This window comes from Delphinus delphis, chromosome 11 (assembly GCF_949987515.2).
Source record: "Delphinus delphis chromosome 11, mDelDel1.2, whole genome shotgun sequence".
Lineage (NCBI taxonomy): Eukaryota > Metazoa > Chordata > Mammalia > Artiodactyla > Delphinidae > Delphinus > Delphinus delphis.
Genome location: NC_082693.1, coordinates 93,469,527 through 93,491,929, shown reverse-complemented (window position 1 = coordinate 93,491,929; position 22,403 = coordinate 93,469,527). Strand labels below are relative to the sequence as shown.

The 22,403-nt window shown below is 60.7% G+C and overlaps 1 protein-coding gene across 1 annotated transcript in view; it reads right to left on the bottom strand.

Annotated features, from left to right (window-relative positions):
- Positions 1-22,403, bottom strand: part of CACNA1I (calcium voltage-gated channel subunit alpha1 I) — a 106,816-nt gene that overhangs the window by 4,583 nt on the left and 79,830 nt on the right. Inside the window, exons 17-35 of the mRNA XM_060023965.2 lie at positions 22,174-22,274; positions 21,335-21,458; positions 20,962-21,030; positions 20,259-20,443; positions 19,678-19,804; positions 18,246-18,371; positions 15,778-15,867; positions 14,239-14,431; positions 13,553-13,704; positions 12,203-12,312; positions 11,470-11,603; positions 10,703-10,773; positions 7,445-7,523; positions 6,632-6,753; positions 5,821-6,165; positions 5,426-5,572; positions 4,452-4,574; positions 2,673-2,838; positions 1,013-1,209 (exon numbers count right to left, since the gene is read on the bottom strand). Of these exons, the coding sequence (XP_059879948.1) occupies positions 1,013-1,209; positions 2,673-2,838; positions 4,452-4,574; positions 5,426-5,572; positions 5,821-6,165; positions 6,632-6,753; positions 7,445-7,523; positions 10,703-10,773; positions 11,470-11,603; positions 12,203-12,312; positions 13,553-13,704; positions 14,239-14,431; positions 15,778-15,867; positions 18,246-18,371; positions 19,678-19,804; positions 20,259-20,443; positions 20,962-21,030; positions 21,335-21,458; positions 22,174-22,274 (2,661 nt within the window). The remainder of the gene's footprint in view (positions 1-1,012; positions 1,210-2,672; positions 2,839-4,451; positions 4,575-5,425; positions 5,573-5,820; positions 6,166-6,631; positions 6,754-7,444; positions 7,524-10,702; positions 10,774-11,469; positions 11,604-12,202; positions 12,313-13,552; positions 13,705-14,238; positions 14,432-15,777; positions 15,868-18,245; positions 18,372-19,677; positions 19,805-20,258; positions 20,444-20,961; positions 21,031-21,334; positions 21,459-22,173; positions 22,275-22,403) is intronic.

The following is a 22,403-nucleotide window of genomic DNA, read 5'->3' as shown; positions in this document are numbered from 1 at the left end:
ACCCTCCCCCTTGCTAACCGGGATCCTCCCGGCCCCACCCCACTGCCCTACCCCCACCCGCACCTCTGCTCTGGCTGCCGCCTGGAAAGTTCTTCCCGGCTGATACCCACCTGCTTTACCCCTCACAGCCTTCCCAGCCCCTCCGCGCCCCGGCTCCCCGCACAGCCCCCTTCCCTGTGCAGCGTTCTCCCTGGCCCGTATCACTATCAAACAGACTGTACTTTCCATGCATTTCTTTCGGTGTATCTTCTCTCCTCTCACATCCCTGCAACACACTAAACACTAAACTGTAAACCCCAGGAGGCAGGGACTCTGTCATCGTGCCGCCCACTGCAGCCTGCAAGCCTAGCACCAGCCAGGCACGCAGCTGGGCTCAGGAGTCACCGAGGGAGCAAACGACTACCTGCCGGGGCCCTGGGCCCCGCCCTCCCTCCACCCTCCCTCCGCCGCAGGGTGCCTCTCCCGGGGACCTGGTCCCTTCCCCCAGCACCCGCCCACAGAAGAGGGATGTCACGTCCGCAGACCCTTCTGCTCTGTGCTCTGGGCCCTGTGGGTGCCCAGGTGGTGGCCCTGACCAATCCAATACAGGTGGCCCTGCAGACCAAGACCTGCCATCGCCCAGACCTGCCCCCCATCTCCATTCCTAGTAATCACACCCCAACCCCCTCAGAGCTCCACCACCCCCTGCAAAGCCTCCCAACGCCCCCTCCTCCCCATCCCCTCAAGCTACACCCCATGACCATCCTTCAGGGCCCCGCCCCCCCCACCTCCGGGCCTGCCCCACCCTCTTCTGTCCCCAGATGCCCTGGGACCCGGCTCTGCCCATTTTATCAGCCTCTAGGGCCACCTCCTCCCTCAAGTCTCAGCACTACCCCCTCACTTTCCCAAGTGCTCCCAGCACTGCCGTGCCCTGTGCCTTCGGCTGGGCCCACCCCCTCCTCCTCCACCTTGGACTTAAGGGCCCCTCAGATGTCCCCTGACAGGAGAGCTCTCAGAGCTGGGAGTGCCATACCTGCTGGCGGAGGGTGCAGTTGACGCTTGGCAACCGCAGGGAGGCCCAGGAGCCCTGCAGGGCAATCTTGGGGAGGGTCCCGGCACCAGCGGCCTTCTCCTGTCCTTTCTGGCTGGCGGCCACAGCAGGGTGGAAGAACTCGGCCGGCATGGGCAGGAGTGGGTTGGAGGCATCCGGGGAGAAGGGGCTCGGGGGCGCTGCTGGGGAGGGAGAAGAGGGAGCTGGGGAGCAGGCTCAGGCCCCTGAGGCGGGTTGGCAGGAAAGGGCCACTTAACAAACTGGCTGTGAGACCGCGGGCTCCCTCTCTGAGCCTCGGTGTCCCCTTTGTGAAAGCAAGAGAGGAACACCGAGCCTGCCCGTGTGAGTCCTGGGAGGATGGGCACTTGGCAAAGGCACAGTTTCTGGAGCCAGGCAGACCCAGGCTCAAGGCCCCCTGGGTTCCTTCCTCTGTGAAATGGGGACCAGCTGCCCACCTCGAGGAGTGGAGAGAAGGCTATAAGAGCAGGAGGCAGCTGTGGAGCTCCCAGCCCCGTGCAGAGCACTGCTCACTGTGACAGTCACCCCCCAGGTCCTGACACCCAGGAGGTCTGGCCAGGCCTGGGGGCCCCCCTAGGACAGCAGGCAGGATGGCAGACCAGACAGAGTGCTGGGGATGGGGAGGGGCAAGGAGAGGGCGAGGGGGAAATGAGAGCTGGGGCCGGTCTTCGGGGGCAACCTCTGTCCACGGTCCCCTCAGTGCCTTCCAGGATGAAGATGGAAGCCTGAGTGTCCCCAGGTAGGGGGATTCCTAATCTATGTCTTATTATGTAAGAAAAATGCTAATGAACGGTTAGGTAAAGAAGATGGGATTTCGTTGGATCAGAAAGGCTCTTGGGTCCTGTGCCCCAACTTTTGGTTCGGGAAGTCTGGGGTCTTGGCCCCTCAGCCATGATGTCCAGTCCAGAGGCCGTCAGCTTTAGGGAAGGTCCTCGGAAGTCACTCCACCCCCAGCTCCTGGAAAGCGCTCAGGGCCAGGCCTCCCAGAATAGCACTTGGGGTGAGCTCAGGATCTGGGGGCCCCTCTTCTGCTGAGCTCACCCCTCTGCCCCCTTCCCCAGCCAGTGCTGTGAAGCCAGATCCCATCACCCTCCAACGGGACTGGAAGTGAAGGTAAGTCCGTGATGGACCAGTCAACTGAGTCCTCCGTCCTCTCGCCCAGAACCCAGCCACAAGCCCAAAGCGCAAACAGAGGATGCTGAGGGTGGGGCTTTGTACGAAAGGGCTGTTGAGGACAACAGGCTTTCTGTTGTTCAGCATCACCTCGTGTGACGATCTGTGGGATAAACACCTCTCGAATTCAGCTCTAGAAAAACCCTTCAATAATTAGGCAGCTTTCATTCTGCTTGACGAGCTCTGTGTGCCAACGTGTTTCCTCTTTCACCACAGCTCCTAGGACACTCAGCATGAATCTTCCACTAGCCTAGACTTCTGGTATAATTATGATCTCATTTCTATCAGGCCTGAGATTCCTATCTTTTATTATCAGTTATCCATCTCGTTCTTTCTGGACTCAATATAATAGTCTAGGCAAAAACACCAAGGAAAAAACTCAGCCCGCCCCCTCTGAAGCCAACACCCGAGATCAGGGCTGTGGGGAGCTGACGGGGCTCCCACCCCTCACCTTGGTTGCTCTCGTGTTTCAGCCAGGACCGGACGGGGTTGAATGGGATCGACTCCATCTCACACAGGAAGTTCTCCGGATCCGACGAGACAGCCGTGTTGGATAAGGGGAAGAAGCATTCACCCAGGTCCCCTACCCGCATCGGCTCAGGCGGGTCCGGCTCACCCTACAGGAAAAGGGAGGTGAAAGGGGCAGGATGGTGGAGGGGGGACAGCCTGCCACAGCTGCTTTCATGCCCTTGCTCTTCAGCCCTTTGCTTGGTCGCTCTCACTGCCTGGGATGGCCTTCTCGCCTCGGCTACCTGGCCAGCAATCATCATCTTCCAAATCCCGGGTGAAAGGGCCCCGCCTCCAGGAAGCCCTCTCTGATGTCCCAGGCAGGTAGCAGTTTCCCAGTCACTCCCCTCATGACTCTGAGATCCTTGAGGGTCTTCCTTGTCTCTGTAGCCAAGTGCCTAGTTCAGACCCTGGTCAGTAAAAAAGCCAAGTCTAGGCGGGTGAAGGCACCAGAAGCCTGGCCAAGCGGCTGCAGGGCCTCCCTGTGAGCATGACCCTGGGCAGGTCCCTTCCTGTGGCTGAGTCTCCGTTCTTACAGCCATAAACGAGAGAGTAACCCCTCCTTCTGGGGCCTGGCACCCAGAAGCTGCCAGCCTTCCTTCCTGGCACTCCCTGGGCCCTAACCCTTCTCAACCCTGCAGCCCAAGGCGACCTCTGCACAGTAAGCTCCTCAAAAGCTGCCTCAATGTCCCCTCCAAGGCAGATGAGCCCCTACGAACTGTCCTTTGAGTCCTAATAAAACAGCACCCATCTAAGCCCAACGAGGCCCTAGAAACTGTGCACCCCAACATACTGTGTGGAAAACAGTGCAGGGGTGCAGGAGATACAGGAAGGAGCTGTAGGAGCTGTCAGCTGTCAGGGAGGGGATGGGGGGCAGGGAGGGGCTGGGAAGATCCACTCCCCCCATCCCAGCCTTTCTGGAGCTGATGGAGGACAGCCCTGGGGGGCAGTGGTGCCAAACCCAGGCTGCCCCAGGAGTCAGGGGTCAGGGGGACCGAGGCTCTCTTAGGGCAGGGCCACTGCACCCCAACCTCAGGCCAGGGGCTCCCTCTCTCATCCCTGAGCTGGGGCAAGAACGACTTGGCCTTGAGGTCACAAGCCAGGTGGCACACCTCCCCTGCCCGAGTCTGCAGGATCAACATAGTGGCCCTTCCAGCCCTCCTGGCCTCCTCAGACTGACCGCCTCTAGGGCAGAGGTTGGGGACCAGCCCCAGGGCTGGCTTCCCTGCTCTGCCTTGCCCGGCTGTGTGACAGGACAAGCTAACTCACTTCTCAGAGCTCTCATGTCCTCACATGTGAAATGGAGCCACATTATCGCTGCCACACAGAGCTGGGGAATGGACACACTGAGTGCAAGTAAAGTCTGGCGCACAGTAGGTGCTTGCGCCTGTTTCAACTCTTCAGCCTTAAGGCCCCCTTGTAAGTTTGGCCCGCCAGGGACAACTCCCATTAAATGGATCAAAAACATCCAAGCTACAGTGAGTGGCCAAGGCCACTTGGATGCTGTGATTGGAGCCCTGGCTGGCCTCGTTGCTGTGTGGCTTCAGGTAAATCACTCTGCCTCTCTGTTCCCAGCCCTCATCTGATCAACAGGAGACGAGGGCCCAGCACACAGTGGGTGCCACTTAAGTGGTGAGCCAGGAAGGAACAGTGTTCCGGCACAGCAGGCAGAGGCCAGGCTCAAGGACAGACCCGCCTGCCCAGGAGCCCACTGGGCGCTCACCTTGCTGTCTCTGGGGCCAGGTGGGCAGGCTGCGGGGTCCTCCAGACTCAGGTCATCGCCAAGCAGGATGGACGAGGACCTGTCTGAGTTCAGGGAGAAGGCCTCTGTCTCGGCCAGCTGCACCTGCAGGGAGAGGCGGCAGCGTCGGGTCCCCCCTGGGGCTGGGATGGGGCAGTCCGGTCCTCCAGAAAGATGCAGGGCAGTGGTCAGAGAGGACCAGAGATCTGAGCACAGACAGCATGTCCACCTTGTGCAGGAACCCAGCCTGGGCAGGGGGTGGGAGATGACACGAGGGTGTCACAGCCTGCAGAGTGCCACGCCTGGGCTGGGCTGGAGGGCAGGTGAGCTGCCGTGAGCTGTGAACCAAAGCTGGTCTGCTTGCCCCCAGGCCAAGTGCCACTCGAGGCTGGCTGGGTCTAACTCACCCGTGGCCCTGTGCAGGCTACCCGCACGCGCAGAGGTGTTTGCAAGCCCGGAGGACCCTGGGGAATTTGAAGCCACTTCAGGTTAGGGGGGTTCCCAGGGGCCGGAACACCCCTGGGGACGAGCTCAGGGCCCCACTGGGGAGAGGGGAGAGGGCCCGCCTGAGCCTGCACAAGACAGGCCCAAGGCCACTGGACGCCCTGGGATGCCCATCCGGGAAACTCCACCTGGAGTTTGTCACAGAAAAGGCAAACTGCACCAGAGGTGACACACGGGCTTCCTGCTGGCCCCAGCAGCCCATCACCAAGGTGGGCCCTTTCTGAGCACCCACTGTGTACAGACACAGAGTGGGGCCTCGCAGCTCCTGAGGCCACGCCACAGGCCTGCACTGAGCCGACGGACAGGCCAGCCCGGGCTCGGGGAGGCAGGTCTGCCACAGCCCCCGGGCAGCATCGGCCAAGTCGGCCCAGCCAGGCCTCCGCCCAGAGCCGCTCTCCCCTCCGGCTGGTCCCCCACCCCGAGGCCCCAGCTCCCTCCGGGGCTGCCACTACCTCCTGCTTGTCATGGTGACACTTCTCGCAGCTGGCCGGGGAGGAGTAGTGGTGGAAGATGGAGCCGGACAGGTTGTCGATGATGGTCAGCTCCCCCTCCAAGGAGTCCTTGATGATTAAAGAGACGCTGTCCAGCCACAGGTTCTCCTAGGCGGACGGGGACGGGGTGGGGACAGGCGGGATTATCGGCCGGGTCGGGACGGCGGGGCGGGTGGGCACAGCTGCCCTCCTGGTTCTCTGCCCGTGGCCTGGGCCCGACCCCTCATCACAGGGTCGCCCCTTCAGTGGAGCCGAGCAAGTGGGGCCCGAAACGACAGAGCTTTCTGCCCGAGGCCCCCGCCCAGCTGCCCTCCCAGCCCTCTGCGACCCCGCTGCCCTCTCCGGGCCCCGCCCACCTGGGCTGGCGAATAGCAGTTTCGGATCAGGTGGCCCTCGGCGTCGCCCGCGCTACCCGCCCCTCCTGGCCCGCGGCCAGGCACGTGTGCCCCCGGGGAGCCGGCAGGTGGCCGCGGGCCGGGGCCCAGGCCGTAGGCAATCTCCAGCTCCAGCTCAGCGTCCATCTCAGCGTCCTCCTGGGCCTCCTTGTTGCTGTCGTCCAGGTGCTTCATGAGCACGGCCACCACCACGTTGATGAGCACGAACTGGGCCGTGAGCACGAAGCTGACGAAGTACAGCGGCGACACGAACTGCAGGCTGCTCAGGCAGCTGCGCTCGTCATGGGTGCAGTCCCGCAGGGTGTCCTGCACCCGGCGGGGCGGGGAGGCAGTGGTGAGGCCCGGGGGCCTCCAGGCGCAGGCCTCATCTCTGTCCTCACGAGCCCCTCCCCACCCAGTCCAGGCCAGACCGCGGGCCAGGGCCGAGGAGCCTGCGCTGGGTGATGGGCAGTGAGGCCAACGCCGAGCGCCTGACACCCGGAGGAGTGGTGCCCGGAGCCCCTGGCCCTGGTCGTGGGCCCCCAGGACCCTCTGGCCCTGGGCAGAGTCCTGTCCCCTAGAATCTGAGCACTGACCCCAGAGCAGCACTTAGGGGCAGACAGAGACCCTGGCCTCATCTCCACCTCACTGTGCTTCAGGGTCCCGGGCAGGTCCCTCTGCTTCTCTGTGCCCTGCACCCCCCTCCCGCTGGGCAGGCAGAGGGCCCGGGAGCCCTGGCTGTCAGGACCCGGAACCCAGCCCAACTCTCCCTCCCCAGCCCACCCACGTGTACCTTCATGATCCCGTTCCAGTTGTCGCCAGTGGAGACCTGGAAGAGCGTGAGGAAGGCCATGCCGAAGTTCTCGAAGGTGGCGTGCCGGCTCATGCCCTCACACGGGTTCTCGTCATTGCAGACTGGAAGGAGAGTGGGGTCAGCCCGGGCCGCCCTGCACTGCTGCCTCGGCCTCATCTCAGAATCCCACGACAACCTCAGAGGTGCGTGCAGACTGTGCCCAGCCCACAGATGGAGAAACTGAGGCTCAAGGAGGTGCCACACAAGGTGGGACTCAAATTCCGGTGAGCCTGGCTCCTCCCTCCACCCAGGTATCAATTCCTGAGAGAGACGATGGGGTGGGTAAGGACCAATGCCCAAGGGAGCCCCACTTTCTGGAGCCAGCCCTGTGCAGGGCTGGGCTGGATGTGGGCTGTGTTGCCCTTGGTCTGTGCCCTGGCCACTCTGCCTGCTGGGGCGGCACTGGCTCTGGATGGGCACCGGCAGGTGGAGCCAGAAGGGGTATCCCTGAGAGGCCAGACAGTTGGGGGGCCCCAAGTCGGCGGTCCACTGCACAGGCCTGGGTGTGCCTGCGGACCCAGGCTAGCGTCTCTCAAAAGCTGCTATTCACACTGGGAGGGGCACGTGGATGGCTGAGGGTCGCCCATCCATCCCCCCCCAGGCCTGCTCTGGGGGCATCTCCCCAATACAAAGACCTTGACGGCACAGTCTGGTGGGGGAGTGTGTCTCAGGCCTCCCCACCCCTGCCGAGGCCCTCCACCAGACCTGTTCCACGAAGCCCCCAAGCCCAGGCCTGCTTCAGGCGTCACGCACCCAGCTTCCCGAAGAGCTCCACTCCCAGGGCAGCGTAGATGAAGAAGAGCAGCATGAAGAGGAGGCCCAGGTTGCCCACCTGTGGGGACAGCAGGTGGGACTCGGCAGGGCCTGGGGAGGTGGCGGGCGGCAGGCTCCAGGCAAAGGACCAGCCTGAGGCTCGGGGCAGCTGTAACATTTCACCAGGCTCTGTGTCCGTGTCTGCCACCCGTGCACGACCTCCTGGAGGGCAGGCCAGGTCCGGCACAGAGCACAGGACAATAATAAACACGTGTGGAGCCTTTGCTGTGAGAGGCCCAGTTTCAAGCACTCCACGTTCATTACTGCACACAGGGATCTATGAACTCTCTTTTACCCGCATTCTTCAGGGGAAGAAACAGATGTACCGAGAGGTGAAGTACTTGCCCAGGGCCACATCGCTAATAAGTGGCAAGACTGGGATCAAGCCTAGCAGGCTGGCCCCAGGGTCCATGCACACAGTCGCTACACCTGTGTGTGGTTAGTACCATCCCACAGACGAATGGAGAGAGAGAGGAAAGGAAGGTGCAGCAATAATGCCACCTCCTCCACGAAGCCCGCCTGGATTCCTTCAGGCAGACCAGGATGCAGTCTGACAGCATGAGAGTAACTGGTGTGTCCCTGTCACTGTCTCTGCCAGTCTGGGAAGTCCTTGAGAGCAGAGACATGGCTGGATTAATTCAGATCTGCTTCCTCAGGCCAGCATGGGCCCCGGCCACAGAGCGGAGTGAACATAGGAATCATGCAAGACTGGGGGCCCCGGAAGCCTCCTGCAAACGCAGCCACCCCCATCCCACAGCTCCTGTGGGAGAAAAACATCGCAGATTCCAAACCTATTTCAAATCTATCCATAGTCCAGAGACCGCCTTTAATTCGTGTTATGGATGAGATAAGGGTCAAAAACGTTCCTGCCCTAGAAATGAAGTATCTCTAAGAACCCTCAGAAGACCCGCGTGAATAGAACCCGAGGATGTCTGCGTTAATTGCTGAAAAATAAACCACGTTAATCACAGACTCTTAATGCTTCTCTGCTGCAGACAAGGGTTTCCTTCCAATCTGTGCTACAATCACACCAACAGTGTCTAATTAAATGATTCTCATTCATTAATGAAACAAGCACTTATTGAGTACCTCTGACGCCAGACGTGAGGCCCCGACTGCCGGAAGGAATCCGGCAGGGCCTGAGCCTCAGCGCAGCTTCCCACCCTGTGCGGGCCCAGGTCAGCATTTCTTCAACCTCACCTTTCCTACCAGCTCCCCCTCTTCCCTGCCCTCAGCATCTCCGAGTCTGCACGGCTACAGCAGCCTCCTCAACGGCCTCCCTCCCTCCAGCCTCTCCCTCAATCCATTCTCCTCACGGTCACCAGAGCAACCTTCTTAAAGGCAGCTCTGCTTGAGGCCTCCCTTATCCAGACCCTCCCGTGGCTCTCATTGCCCACGGGACAAAGCCCAGGCCTGCTGTCTTGACATCTAAGGTCTGTGTGATCCAGCCCTGCGGACCCCCTCCCAGCCTGATTCTCCACCCCGACTCCAACCACACAGAAAACAGACCCCATTTGCATATTCTGTTTCCTCTGCAGGGAAGACCCTCTCTCTGTCTTTGCCTGTTAAATGCCTCCTCCCCACCCCCAATACCCAGATCATGGGTCACCTCCTCTGAGAAGCCTTCCCTGATGCCTCCTCCCTCTGAGTGCCTGAGGCAAAGCCTGGAAGGATGGGGCTGAAGTTTCATTTTCGTATCACTTTACACAGAACCCAGGAAATGTCCAGGGTCAGCTAGCAGATGCTGAGGGGTAAGCCCCTCACCCCAATACCGCATGGTTCTTGGCACACGCATCTCTTAAAGTATAATTACTGTCACGTGTCTCCTACTCGAGGCTGGGACCTCCTAGGCATCTCCACGTGCCCTATGCCAACTCAGTGCTGGCCTGGGAGCCACCCTAGCATGGCCAGGGGTCAGAACAAGGGGAAAGGGGTAGGGGAAGGGGCAAGGAGGCCAGGCAGGCTGGGGGCACACTCGCCACCGCCGTTTTCATCCTTAGCAGACGCTTGCCTGGCGCTTCCTATGATCCAGGCACCGTTCAGGGCTTTTTAAGTTTGAACCATTTTAAACCTCACAACACGCCTTTGAGGTCAGCGCTGATACCATCCCCCATTTCACAGGCAAGAAAACCAAGGCACGAGAGGTTGAGTCACACACCCAGGCTCTCACCGGGGATGAGGCTTTGACCACAGGTCAAAAGGGCTTGAGTCTGGGCTCCAACCCACTTCCTGTCTACACCCTAACCCCCCAGCCCAGCACTCACCCCCCATCTCCCATGAGACAAATTCCTCTGAAGGGATTTCATGTTAGGAAAGACCACAGCTCTCTGAACGAAGGCCCTTGCTTTCCACCCAGACCTGCTGTAAGCCGTGTCACTTTCCCTTTGCAGCTAGGCTGCTGGGAAGCTCACACCAAACTCAAGAACGGAACTCATTAACATCCCTAGCCCAGGTTCCTGAGAGGGTTAGCTTTGCTTTCACCTGCCCTGGGCTGTTAATCTTTTATCCTCATTTTTAGCATGCTGTATCCGTGCCTTTTACTTTAAGACACTTAAAGTTCCTTAAGACTAGGTGAGTCATAATGAATAAATGAATGCATATGAGGTTCACCTCAGAGTGAGGTGAGACCACACTGAGGGGAGGGGGAGCTGGGACTGCAGAATTCCGAGGAGGACGAAAGATGCATCCTCTGTGGCCCTGACCCATCTCCCCTCCGGTCACCAATGTGGGGGGCTTTCCTAACTTCCCAGGGTTCTCACCCAGGTCAGGGTTTCATGCTGTCCCCTCCTAGAATGTCATATCTGTCACCTCTCCATCCACATCACCACCTCTCCTACCAAGCCACCTTACAAGGTCAAGCTCAAAGTGCCCTGACGCCTTCCCTGATTCCCCAGTGTGAGGGCCTCTCCCCACACCGCCCTGAGGCCTCTGTCTTCCCCTCCAGGCTGGTGACTCCTCAGGGCAGAACATGGGCGCTCAGCGGCAGCCCAGGGTCCGGTACACAGCAGGCGTGGGCAAGCGCTTGGCGAGTCAGGGAAAAAGAAGCAGAGGGGACCCCGCCCATCTCACAGCCCCTGGCTCACATTTGCTTCTCTGGAGGTGGGACTCTGCCCTGGCTCCGGGCAGCTCTGGAGAGAAGGGAAGTCAGGGCCCATGCGCCCCAGGGCCCCAGAGAGGGGCCACAGGAGCAGCTCTTACCTGGGGCAGGGCTTGCACCACGGTGTCCAGCAGGGCCCGCATCCCCGTGGCCATCTTCAGCAGCTTCAGCACTGTGGGCGACACCCAGCCCGGCCCACTCAGCCCGGGCCAGTGGGGACAGGCGTGTGCACGTATGTGCTCGTGTGTGAATGCAGGAGAGTGAGCAAGTGGAGGAGCGTGAAATCAAGGACGACAGCTCTGCGATGCCGTACTACAAGCACGTGGGTTCAGCTGAACAGGGCAGTGAGGCCACAATGACCGACGCGTGAGTGGCCCTGGGGTCTCTCCCTTTCCCTCTGGCTGGAGAGGGCCCCAGTATTACTGCTGAGTTTCTCCACCTGCCCCCTCACCACTTCAGAATCTGGGGGCAACATGCAGGGCAGGTGGAAGGGTGAGCATTGAGGCAGGAGGCTTTTGAAAGAAGTGTGAGGACAGCCTTGGGGAGAAAGGGAGGCTTCTGGGAGAAGGAAGAGGATTTCAAGGACAGCGCGTCCCAGGCAGTGCTGGAGAAATGCTGGTGAGGACCCAGTGTCTTCCCAGCTGCACTGGGTTCCTTTCAACCGAACCTGAGACTGGACCACAAGGACCAGGGTGTTATATGGAGGGGGTGTGCGGGGTGCAGTACAGAGCTGTCAGGACAAGGGTGCGTGTGTGCCCACGGGACGGTTGGTTGAGTGTGTGTCAAGTATGGGCTCCTCCTGGCTCCTGTTCCCCTGCTCAGCAGGAGGCCCGTGCTGCCCCGCAGCCCTCCCCCACGGGTCCCTCACCCCGGGCGATGCGCAGGACCCGCATGATACGGATGATGGTGGGGTTGATGGGCAGCGCCGCGTTGATCTCGATCTCCTCCAGCGTGATGCCCATCACCGACAGCAGCACGATGGCCAGGTCCAGCTGGTTCCACCTTCGCGGCCGGGCAGAGGAGGTCAGGAGTGAGAAGCAGGGTGAGGGGCACTCGAGGTTAGATACGCCCCAGCTGGGAGGAACTTCCCAGCTCTCCACCCTCCTGCCGTGGCCCAAGGGGATCCCTAACAGCCCCTCCAGATCCCAATGGTTCCAGCTCCTTCTCTGCCCCCCACAGCCTCTGATCCCTCAAGCAAGAGGCTGACCAGGCTAAATGAACATCTCTGGCCTCTGCGGGGAAAGAGGAATGGGCTCTGACTCCTAGGTCTGAATCTTGAGCCAGATGCTCCCCCTGTGTGGCCTTGGGCTAGTCCATCAACCTCTCTGAGCCCAATGTGTTCCCTCTGAAAAGGACTAGCATGAGATATGGCCGGCTCTGCCTGTGGGGTATGGAAGATCCACAAGAGATGGGCTGAGGAGGGCTTGGCAGAATGCCCTGCACCCATCAGGGCTGTAGGCAGCACACACCTGGGGTCCCTGGCCATCAGTGGCCAGACACTTATTGGTTCCCCTCCTCCAGCTGCTCCAGGCTTCCCCAGAGGTCAGGACTGCTTCCCCATCCTGCAGCCCACTCTCTGCTGCCCCAGCCCAGCTGCTCACCGGTCCTTGAAGAAGCGCCTCAGACCAAATGCCACCAGCTTCAGCACAGCCTCCAGCACAAAGACAGTGGTGAACATGTAGTTGCAGTACTTGAGGGCTGTCTCCAGAGACTGCAGGGGCAGCAAAGAGAAGCATGATCCAGGCCCCATGACCTGTCCCCCACCTTATTCCAGCCAGAAAATCTCTGCCTTTTAAGGGGAAAATTTACTCCATTCACATTTAATGCAATGATTTACATATCTACTTTCATGCTTTCCACCTTACTTAATGTGTACGATTTACTTTACATTGCTGTTTTCTTTTCCTTATTTCTGCTGGCTTGGTCCAATTGCCACTCTATGGAGGCAGTATGGGGTAATGGTTAAGGGTTGTGGTTAAGAACCAGACTGCCTAGATTTGAATCCAGACTCAGCACTTACTCCTTATTCACTGTGTAACCTTAGCAAGTCACTTGACCTCTCTGGGACTTAGTTTTCTGATCTATGAATTGGGGATGATAATAGCACCCCCCTCAGAAAGTTGCTATAAAAATTAAATGAGGTAATAGCCCAACACCGGACAGAATAAATACTTGGTAAATGTGAACTATTACTATTCTATTTCTTCATGTTAATTTAGAAGTTCTACAATTACTGTTCCATTCCACCAGTGGTTGCCTTCCTTTTCCCTGCACTTATAATATTCCTCTCCTACCATTTAAAATAAGATACTAATTCTTCATCTGAAGGCTCTGCTCTCCCCTCCTTCCCCCACTCCAGTAAGTCTTTAAGAAGACTTGCCCCTACGTACCCCTCACGTGTCCCTCACGCATACCGCCTGCAACTAGCTGGGAACTGGTCACCTCTCCTACCGCAGTGTTTGCCCCCAGCGGTCCTGCCCCTCCCCCAGGCTCCACATGCCCCGTAGTGGTGGAGCCAGCTGGCAGGCCCTGAATGCAAAGCAAAGCTCCAGTCCTGCCTCCACCGCTCACTGGCTGAGTAACTTGAGCACATTTTATCTCTCTGAGCCTCGGTTTCCTCATCTACAAAAGCCTCCCCCAGGCACACCTTAGGATTGCTGTGAGGATTAGAGAGTTAATATCTGCAGCGTGCCCTGCAGAGTCACACTGAACATACCACAGCTACCGTCACCCATGTTCAAGCCTGGGTCCAAATGCCATCCCTCCTGCCCTCCCCCCCGCCCCGCCCCGCTCACCAGGATCGAGTGACCTCTCCCTCCCACTCCTCTGTCCTACCAGGCCCTGCGCCTCCTGAGCACAGGACCCCCGGTGGGGACGGTTCAGCCCCTGGGGTGGGGCCTTGCTGAGGACCCAGCCCCACCACGTGGCCTTGGGCCAGAGGCCGGGCTCACCGTGGGCTGGTTGTAGTGCTCCAGGGACATGGTGACCACGTTGAGGCAGATGATGCAGGTGATGAAGATGTCCAGGTAGTGGCTGGTGCACATGGAGTGGATGAGCAGCCGTGTGGGACAGTAGGTGGCATAGTAGGGCAGCCGCTGGGCCTCTGCAGGGGGTGTGGGGCGGCAGGGGGAGAGCGGCACAGACCACAGAGGGTTGGGGCCACGGTGGAGGCAGAGCACACGGAGCGCGAGGTGGAGGGGCAGGAGGAAGCCAGGGGGAGAGGTGCCAGTCTGCCCCAGGCCCTGGGAATCAGAGTTAGGTCTCTTCCCCCAAGCCAGGGCGCCTTGAGGGAAAGGGGTAGGACGTGAGGGAAGGTGGCAGAGAGGGCGCTGATTCTCCCCATCGTGCCCACGTGGGGGGTCCGGTCTGCTGGGGGCGGGGCATCAAGGCTCTGCCCTTGCCCTCTTCCTGGACTGAGCTGCCAGGGTCTCGTGCAGGTGGGCAGTGGGGTCACCATCAGACTCTGGGCGGACACCGAGAGGAGTCAGGTCACCTGGACAGGTGGATGCTGGGGGAAGGGCAAGGCCAGGGGCCTGGGGGCCATATTCTCTGTTCCCTTCTGGCTGCAAAGGCCCAGTGGCCGGGGTCACGCCCTGGCCTTGGCCCCTGAGCCCCGCCCCCCGCGTCACCCACTCACTCCGGCGTTTCTTCTCCAGGCGCCGCAGCCGCTTCTCCTCGCGCCGCCGCGCCTCCTCGGCCTCCTGGTGCTGCCGGCACTTGTGGAAGTTCTCCACCACGACGCCCACGAACATGTTGAGCACGAAGAAGCTGACGATGAGCAGGAAGGAGATGAAGTAGAGCAGCATCCAGGGGTTGTGGTTGGGCACCGGCTGCGGGGACCAGATGGGGCTGAGGGAGGCTGCTCGGGCCGCGGGGGGCCCACCGTGCAGGGCGCGCCCCACCTCGCCGAGCCTCCGTGCGGTGGGGGCACCGGCCGCAGCCTCCTGGGCAGCTGGGAGATTTGAAGGAGGCAGAGGTAGGAAGTGCCCACCCTGCTTGGCACAAGTATGGTGCTCAGCAAAGAGAGCCCTCCCCTTCCCCGCCATCTGTCTTCTTCCTCTCACCCACCATCCATCCGTCCCCCATCCACTTATTCATCCGTCCACTCATCATCCGTCCATTTACCCACCCACCCACCTCTCCATCCATACACTCATTCCTCCATCTACCCATCCATCCACTCACCATCCGTCCATTTATCCAACCATTCACCCATTTATTCATCCATCTAGAAACAAGGCAGGAAGCAAAGCAGCCAGCAGAGGAGAGAGCGCAACCCTGATGGAGTCTGTGTGTGTGTGCGCGCGCGCGCGCGTGTGTGTGTGTGTGTGCGTGTGTGTGTGTGTTGGTAGGGGTGGCAGGCAGGAGGGTACAGACTAAAAAGTGGAGGAGGATGTCTCCACGTGCTCTATTCCCCCCACATCCCCAAGTCCCACCTCTACCTCCAGCTCTAGAGTCTACGGGGTGAGGCCCGAGAGGCCAAGAGCCCGAGCCTGCTTACAGGCCTAGGCGCTGCCCCCAGCCCCGATTCCTTCACTGAATGGGCCCTGTCGTGACCAAGACAATCTCCCTGCTCCTTCTCCCGTGGCCCCCACAGCCATGACACTGCCAACCCTGGTCAGCCGCGTGTCTTGCCTAAAGTCCCAGCCTAGCCCCAGAGGGGATCCCCACTCTCAGGGGGATCTTGGGAGCGAGGGCTCAGGCCTCCTCTCGGGCCCAGCCTCCTCCCTGACCCCTTCCACCTCCCACTCCTAAATCCATCCTCACCCAGCAGCCCCGCGAAGCTCCCGCAAGCTCACCTCGCTCTAACCCCTTCACTGACACCCACTGCGCTCAGCTACGCTCCACCCCCGGAGGCGTGCACAGGTCTTCCTGACCTTCCCACCCTGCTTCCCCGCGCCAGCTGCCTCCTCCCACACCCTCAGTTCTCCACACACGGGCTCTGCAGCCCTCCTGGCGGGGCCAGCTCGCAGCGCTCGCCCTGCACAGAGCAAGGCAGACAGAGCAGTGACTTACACCAGCCAGGGAGCGGCCCTCGTGGGGCAGGGTGCAGGCCAGGACGAGGAGGGGCGGGCTGTGGCTGACAGTGGGAAACCCCAGCTTCAGATCCCGGGGCCCCAAAGACACCGTGTCCCTCCCCGACTGCCCGGGCCGGACCTGGCCCAGCCACGCCCACCTGCTGGTCCACAGCAACAGCGTCCAGTCCATTGTACATGATGTTCACCCAGCCGTCCTTGGAGGCCAGCACAAAGAGGGACATCAGGGCCTGGAACCCGGGAGGAAAGGGTACAGGGGCAATGGGCGCAGGCAGTTCGGGCTGCGTCTGCCCCCTCCACAGCTCTGGGAGGCAGAGGGACAAGACCTTCCCCAAGTCCAGGGCAGAGCTGTGTCCTCAACCAACAAACCTTCTCTGAGGGTGCCCTGCGGGCCTGCCATAAGCCCTGCAGGCACTGCAAGAGAGTGAGACTGGGCCGGGAGTCCTGGGCTCCAGTCTCAGCTCTGAAATTAACTGCACAGGAAAATTCACGAGGCCTTTTCCTCTCACCCACGGAACGGCGCTAACACTTCAGTGACTGCCTGCCATGCTGGCTGGGAGGGTCAGCGGAGACTTTAAACTGGAAGGTTCCTGACAAACATGTGGGACCCTGCCACCATCACGCCAAGCTTGCCTCTGGCACCTGAAAACAGGAGCTCGTGAGAGAAATCAGGACCAGCCCAAGCTCGGCCACTCACTGGCTGTGTGACTTAATGTCTCTGGGCCCCGGCTTCTTCGCCTGTAAATGGCAATAATTGCTCCAACTAACAGATTTTAGAAACAGAGGTGATGCCCAGGAGACAGCCAGCCAAGGCTCCTACACAGACGGCAGGCCGAAGCATCCTCAGGATAGGTCTCCTGCCCTGAACTGGCCCCTCCTTCCGGCCCACCCAGGGCACAGACCCATCCTCTTCCCTTCCAGGCGGGAATGGTGCTGAGGGCTGCCCGGAAAGGGCTCAGGCCCAGGAGGAGGGCAGGGCAGGGAACAAAGAGGGAGCCCTCCCTGCCAGGGAGGTACACGGAGCCCTCACACACCAAGGGGCAAATGTCCCCGTGAGCCCCTGGATCACAGAGGCCTGAAGTACAGACGGCCTGGGACCTTGGAATCACAGACCAGCTGTCACTGATCCCAATTTACAGATGAGGGCACTGAAGCACAGAGAGGGTCAATACTGGCCTGAGGACACACAGCTGATAAATGGCCCCACAAGGGATCCAAGGTTTCGGGCCATGCCATAACCTCCCACGTGGCTCTGCAGGCTGAGAACACCCTACTCAGGGGTCCCCAGGCATCAGCCTGGCATCAAGCATGCCCAGAACGGGAAAGAGCTGGGGATGCTCCGTAGCGGCCCGGCCTGGGCCTGGCGCTGAGGTCAGGGAGTCAGGAGCACGATCATAAAGGGCCCCCAGTGGCTTTCCCTCAGCTCCTGGAACATCTCTTTTAAAACATTGTCTCGGGACTTCCCTGGCAGTCCAGTGGTTAAGACTCCGCGTTTCCAATTCAGGGGGCGCGTGTTCAATCCTTGGTCGGGGAACTAAGATCCCACATACTGTGTGGGGAGGCCAAATGAATAATTAACACTTAGAACAAAATAAAAATCTTTTAAATTAAAAAAATAAAACATTGTCTTACCAACCACTGAGTTGTTAAGAACTTGAAAATGTACTACTTCTGGAGAATCTGGAGGGGTGGGGTCACTGGGACCCAGTTCCTGACTCCGTTTCCCGGCCACTCACTGCCCCTCTGAGGCCCCACAGCTCCTTTCCCAGGGGCCCCGGGGAGTGGAATCCCTGGGGATAAGCGCTTCCGTGGATACAGTTGGACGGTCCTCAGCAGAGAGGCCCGGGCCCTGGGCCACCCAGAGTTGGATCCTTGCTCCCTTCCTGTGTGACTGGGGAAGGCACTCCCAGGCTGGTCATACCCAGTCACCTAGGTGGGCCCTCAAGAAACAGGAGCAGTTTGGGGGTGGGGGGAGCTCTTTGGAGGCAGCCAGCGGGGGGCTCTCATCTGGGACACGACTCAGATGGCCGAGCCTGGAAGGCCCCCAGGAGAGGGGACCAAGGGCAAAGCAGGAACTGGGCAGGGGCCTGCCTGCCAGCTGGAGCAGGGACCAGAGGAGATGGGTGATGGGAGAAGAAACCCACCCTGGGCCAGAAGCTTGATACACTTTAGTCTCTGCCACAGCCTGTATGGTGGCCTGTAACATTCCCATTTTACCAACAGGGAAACTGAGGCTCAGAGAGGCCACACCTACAGTAAGTGGCAGAGCCAGGATTCACACCTGGTCTGGCTGACTCCAAAAATGCCTGTCTGGGCACCCCCCCCCGGCAGGGGGTGGGGGCCAGGAACCAATGTCCACTAAAGCACTTCCTAAATGCCAGGCACCTGCTGGACACTCTGTATTCACGGTCCCTCAGCCTCACGCTACCTGCCAAGTGAGTTCTACCCCTACCCATTCTGCAGAAAAGGAAATCAAGGCTCGCAAAGCAGAAGCCCTGGCAGGGGGGGGACTGGAGCCTGGTCTGTAATCCCAGGGCTGTCGGCACCAAAGAGCTGTCACCCCAGCCACCGGGGATGGGTCCGGTCAAGAGCAGAAGGAGGCACTCACCTGGCCCAGATTGTCGAAGTTGTACTTGTGGTGGACCCAGCGGTAGTTGGCGGCCACGCAGTCGGAGCGGTTGGTGATGTTGCGGGTGTCTATGCCCAGACAGTGGTAGAACTTGCCCTTGAAGAGCTGGGGGCAGGGACACGGGTCACAGGGTTAGTGACCATCTTGCCAGTGCTCCCAGGGGGTGGGGGGGGAGTGCAAATCAGAAGAGGGCCCCGCCCCTCGGGGTCACTTCCTCCTTGTACGGCCTGAGCCAACCACTCCATCCCACCGTCTCTCCAAGTCCCCCAGCAGGAAGCGGGGCTGCTCGCATCCCATCTAACGAGTGAGGAAACTGAGGCCCGGTGGTGTCAGGAGATTTTCCCAAAGTCATTTGAGGTTTAAGAAGGGGCAGAGCCAAGCTTCACACCCTGGTCTGTCTGATTCTTACTCTTCCACAGACCCCAGAGATCAGACACCAGTACCCACACTGGGGATTCGGGCAGTGACTCCATGCGAGGAAGTTGCCTGTACACCCCCGAGAGACAGAGCGACGTAAAGGGACGCTCTCTAGGGACCCAAGCCCTCTCCATGTCAACTGCCTGGAAGGGACAAGGCCACTGTCCACACAGGGTCCACACCAAGCCCGTTCTGCCCAGGAAGCCACGCTGTGAATCTCTCAGCAACCCCAAAGGACACCTGTGCACGGGGTTCCTCCAAACCTACAGCCCCAGACACAGGACCAGGTGGGGAGCCTGGGGGCCTCAGCACAGGGTTCAGACCCTCAAGAGATAGGGTCTCAGCAGCAGCTCAGACCGCAGAAGGCCCAGGTCACTCTGCCACCCCCCAGCACACACTCTGTTATCTGCCCCACTACTCGCTGTCCCCCCCGAGGCCTCATTCTACACCCGGGCTAGGCCCCAACCCCAAATCTGAGTCAGCTCAAGGCCCTGCCTGGGTCAGAGACCCTCCATGACCCCTACCCCAGAGGAGCCAAGCCCCAGCTCCTTAGCTGCCATTCCAGGTCTCTCCCCACTCGGCCCGGCTCATCTCTCCATGCCAGCCGTAGCCCCGGGGCTCTCTCTCCACACGTGCCCTGCTTGGTCCCGCCTCCCCACACGTTGCCCATCTGCCCCTGACACACCTTCCCCCCGCCGTGACCTGCCCAAACCTCCTGTCTTTCAAGGCCCAGTGCCAAGGCCACCTCCTTCAGGCGTTTTCCCCACTGTCCCCAGCCCACCCCTGGGCTGCCATTTACCCAGCCTGCCTTGCAGTCAGCCATCTGGGCCGTGTCTGTCTCCCTCCCTGGAATGGGAGCTAACTGCTGGCAGGGACCATGGCTGCTCCACTAGGGCCACCTGGCACAAGGTCTGGAGAGCTGGGCAGGAGTGTGGAGCCTCTTCCCCGACTGCAGAGCCCACCCCATGCCCTGCCCCGCCTGGGTGCCCCTCACCTGCACCCCCAGGATGCCGAAGATGATGAAGAAGGCACAGCAGATGAGGACGATGTTGCCGATGGGCTTGAGGGAAGAGATGAGCGTCTCCACCACCAGCTTCAGGCCAGGCGCCCGGCTGATGACACTGCAGGCAAGAAGGGGTCAAGGGTACCGTTAGCCGTCAGCCAGGCCTGAAGACAGCCCCTGCTAGGCCCAGAGTCACCAGAGCAGAGGCTCCCAGGCTCCAGATCTATATGAACAGCAAGGCACTGTGCTTTCACCCCAACCCCTTGGGATCCACACCACACCCTCCTCTAGATATTAACGCCCAGAGATGGCAGTGAGCCACGAAGGACTCACAGGGAGTGGGTAGCAGCCCTGGGGGCCACATTCAGCCCCCGCCTTCCAGCACCTGCTCCAGGCTCCTTCCCCAGGAGCGGGGCCCACAGGTGTGACCCTGGCCCTGCTCAGCTGGTGCTGGGCACAGGCTATGGAGGACTGAGTGGGTGTGGGTGGCCAGACTGAGGGGTTCACCTAGACCCTGGGGGCCTCCCTGGACAGTGCAGGGTGCCCCCATCCTCGGGTGCGAGGGTCCTCACCGCAGGGGTCGCAGGGTGCGCAGCAGCCTCAGGACCCGGAGGACCCCCAGGATCTTGGCTCCCCCGGCCGAGGCCAGGGACACCACAATGTCGATGATTGACACGAAGACAAGGAAGCCATCCAGCACATTCCAGCTGCTGCGCAGGTACGCCTGCTCACCGAAGTACAGGCCCAGCGAGACCACCTGGGGGAGGGGCGAGGGGCGGGGTCAGTCAGACTCCTCGGGAGGGTGGAGCGAGATCAGACGGGCGAGGGGCAGAGCCAGGTAGGCATGGGAGAGCCGGGAGCAGTGGGCTGGAGCAGACACGTGCCCTGCCGCCCCCTCTGAAGGCGGGCTGTAGGTCTCCCTCTACCCAGGGAGCCACTCCCTGAAGCACCCCATTCCCTTCTCCCTGCACATCTGGTTAACCCAACTTGAAGCCATGTGCTCTGGGAAGCATCCTAGACAGAACCCTACCGCTGTGCCCTGCACCTCCAGCAGGTACCTCCACGACACTGGAAATGGGCTGTGAGCTCCTGGGCAGCGGGCACGAAGCTGACCGCATCCCGCCTTCCCCAGTCCTAGGAGCCCAACCCAGTGGCTGGGACCAAGTCGGGGTGAGCCTCCAAGGCCACCTGTGGAATGCTGTTGAGGGGCAGGTGAGTGACAAGCGGAGCGGGGCTGGGCCAGGGGGAGGAGAGGTCCCAGGTGAAGCCAGGTACCTTCAGTGTCATCTCGCCCACAAAGATGGCTGTGAAGATGTAGTTGGACACAGTGAGGAAGATGCGTTCCTGAAAGAACCAGGAGATGCCATGGATCCAGGGTCTCCCGGGATTGGTCTGCCTTCAGCCGAGGGGCACCCAGGAGACGCCGCCGCTTCACAGTCCAAGGAGGCGGCCCCTCTCCAGAGGCAAGCTCCCGGCCACATCCCCCTCCATGGCATCCCCCTCCATGGCATCCCCCTCCATGGCTCTCCATGGAGAGCATCGCTGGGCTCTCCAACCCTCCCAGCCCAGCATGCTGTCCCTCAGCAGGCCCTGGGGACCTGTCCCTCTGCCGCGCTCCTTCCACCGCCCGAAAGCCCCAGCCACTCACGGTGCTGCCGGCCTCAATCTGGGGCCGCTCCAGGGCGATGGTGATGCAGTTGAGGAAGATGAAGGCCAGGACGACATAGTCGAAGAGCTTGTGGGCGATGATGGTCTGACACAGGACGCGGAACCTGGGCAGGGTGGGCAGGGGGCCACGTGAGTGTCAGTTTGCCCCTTACCCTGGCCAGGAGGAAGGCCCCAGGAACACATGAGAACCAGGGTGGCCTGGAGGAAGCTGACCCTTCTTTTCTCTGGCCACACAACAGGGGGCGGCTTTAGGTCTCTGCTCAGGATGCCCACCTGAAGCCACCTCTGCTGACCACACTGCAAGTTCCTGGCACCCGCCTAGCCCTGGCAAAGCTTTCCAAACACTGGCCCGAATCTCTAAGCCTTGTCCTCCGGCTGCATGGACACATTGTCTGATAGCCTCAGCTTCTGCCCCCAGGCCTTCCCTCGGGCTGCTGCCTCCACCTGGACCAGCCTCCCCCTCCTTACCACCCCTTCTTCATCTACAGAACGCTGTCTGCCTCCAAAGCCCAGCACAAAGGCCTCCTCCCCCAGGAAGCCTTCGGATGCCCCCCTCCAGATGGAAGCACCCCAGGTTACCGGAAGATTTATCCAACCTGGTGCCCAGCACAGGATGGCCTAGACTAGAGGAGATGCCCAGGAAAGCCCCCACACGAACCCCTTCCTCCCCAGCAGACCCCCCACTACAGGGCCGGAAGGCCCGCCCCCTACCTCCCCACCGCGCCCTGCCAATGGCCCTGCTTGGCTTGCCAGAAATCTCTCCCTCCCAAACCTGTCAACCCCCTACTCTAACGCCACCCTGAGCCTGGCCCTGCCCACCTGTTCTCGGGGGAGAAGAGGTAGACAGACCAGTCCTCGCGGACTTCGCACCAGTCAGGCTTGTAGACATCAATCATCTTGCGGACGCGGAAGCACAGAGTCTGGCAAGGGGAGGACGGGGTGCTGGCGGGTCAGCGCTGCCCAGAGCCGCTCATATCCACCCACCCTGCCCATCCAGCAAAGTGGGGCCGCTGGATGACCTCCGAACTCTCCCAGCAAGACCAGAACCC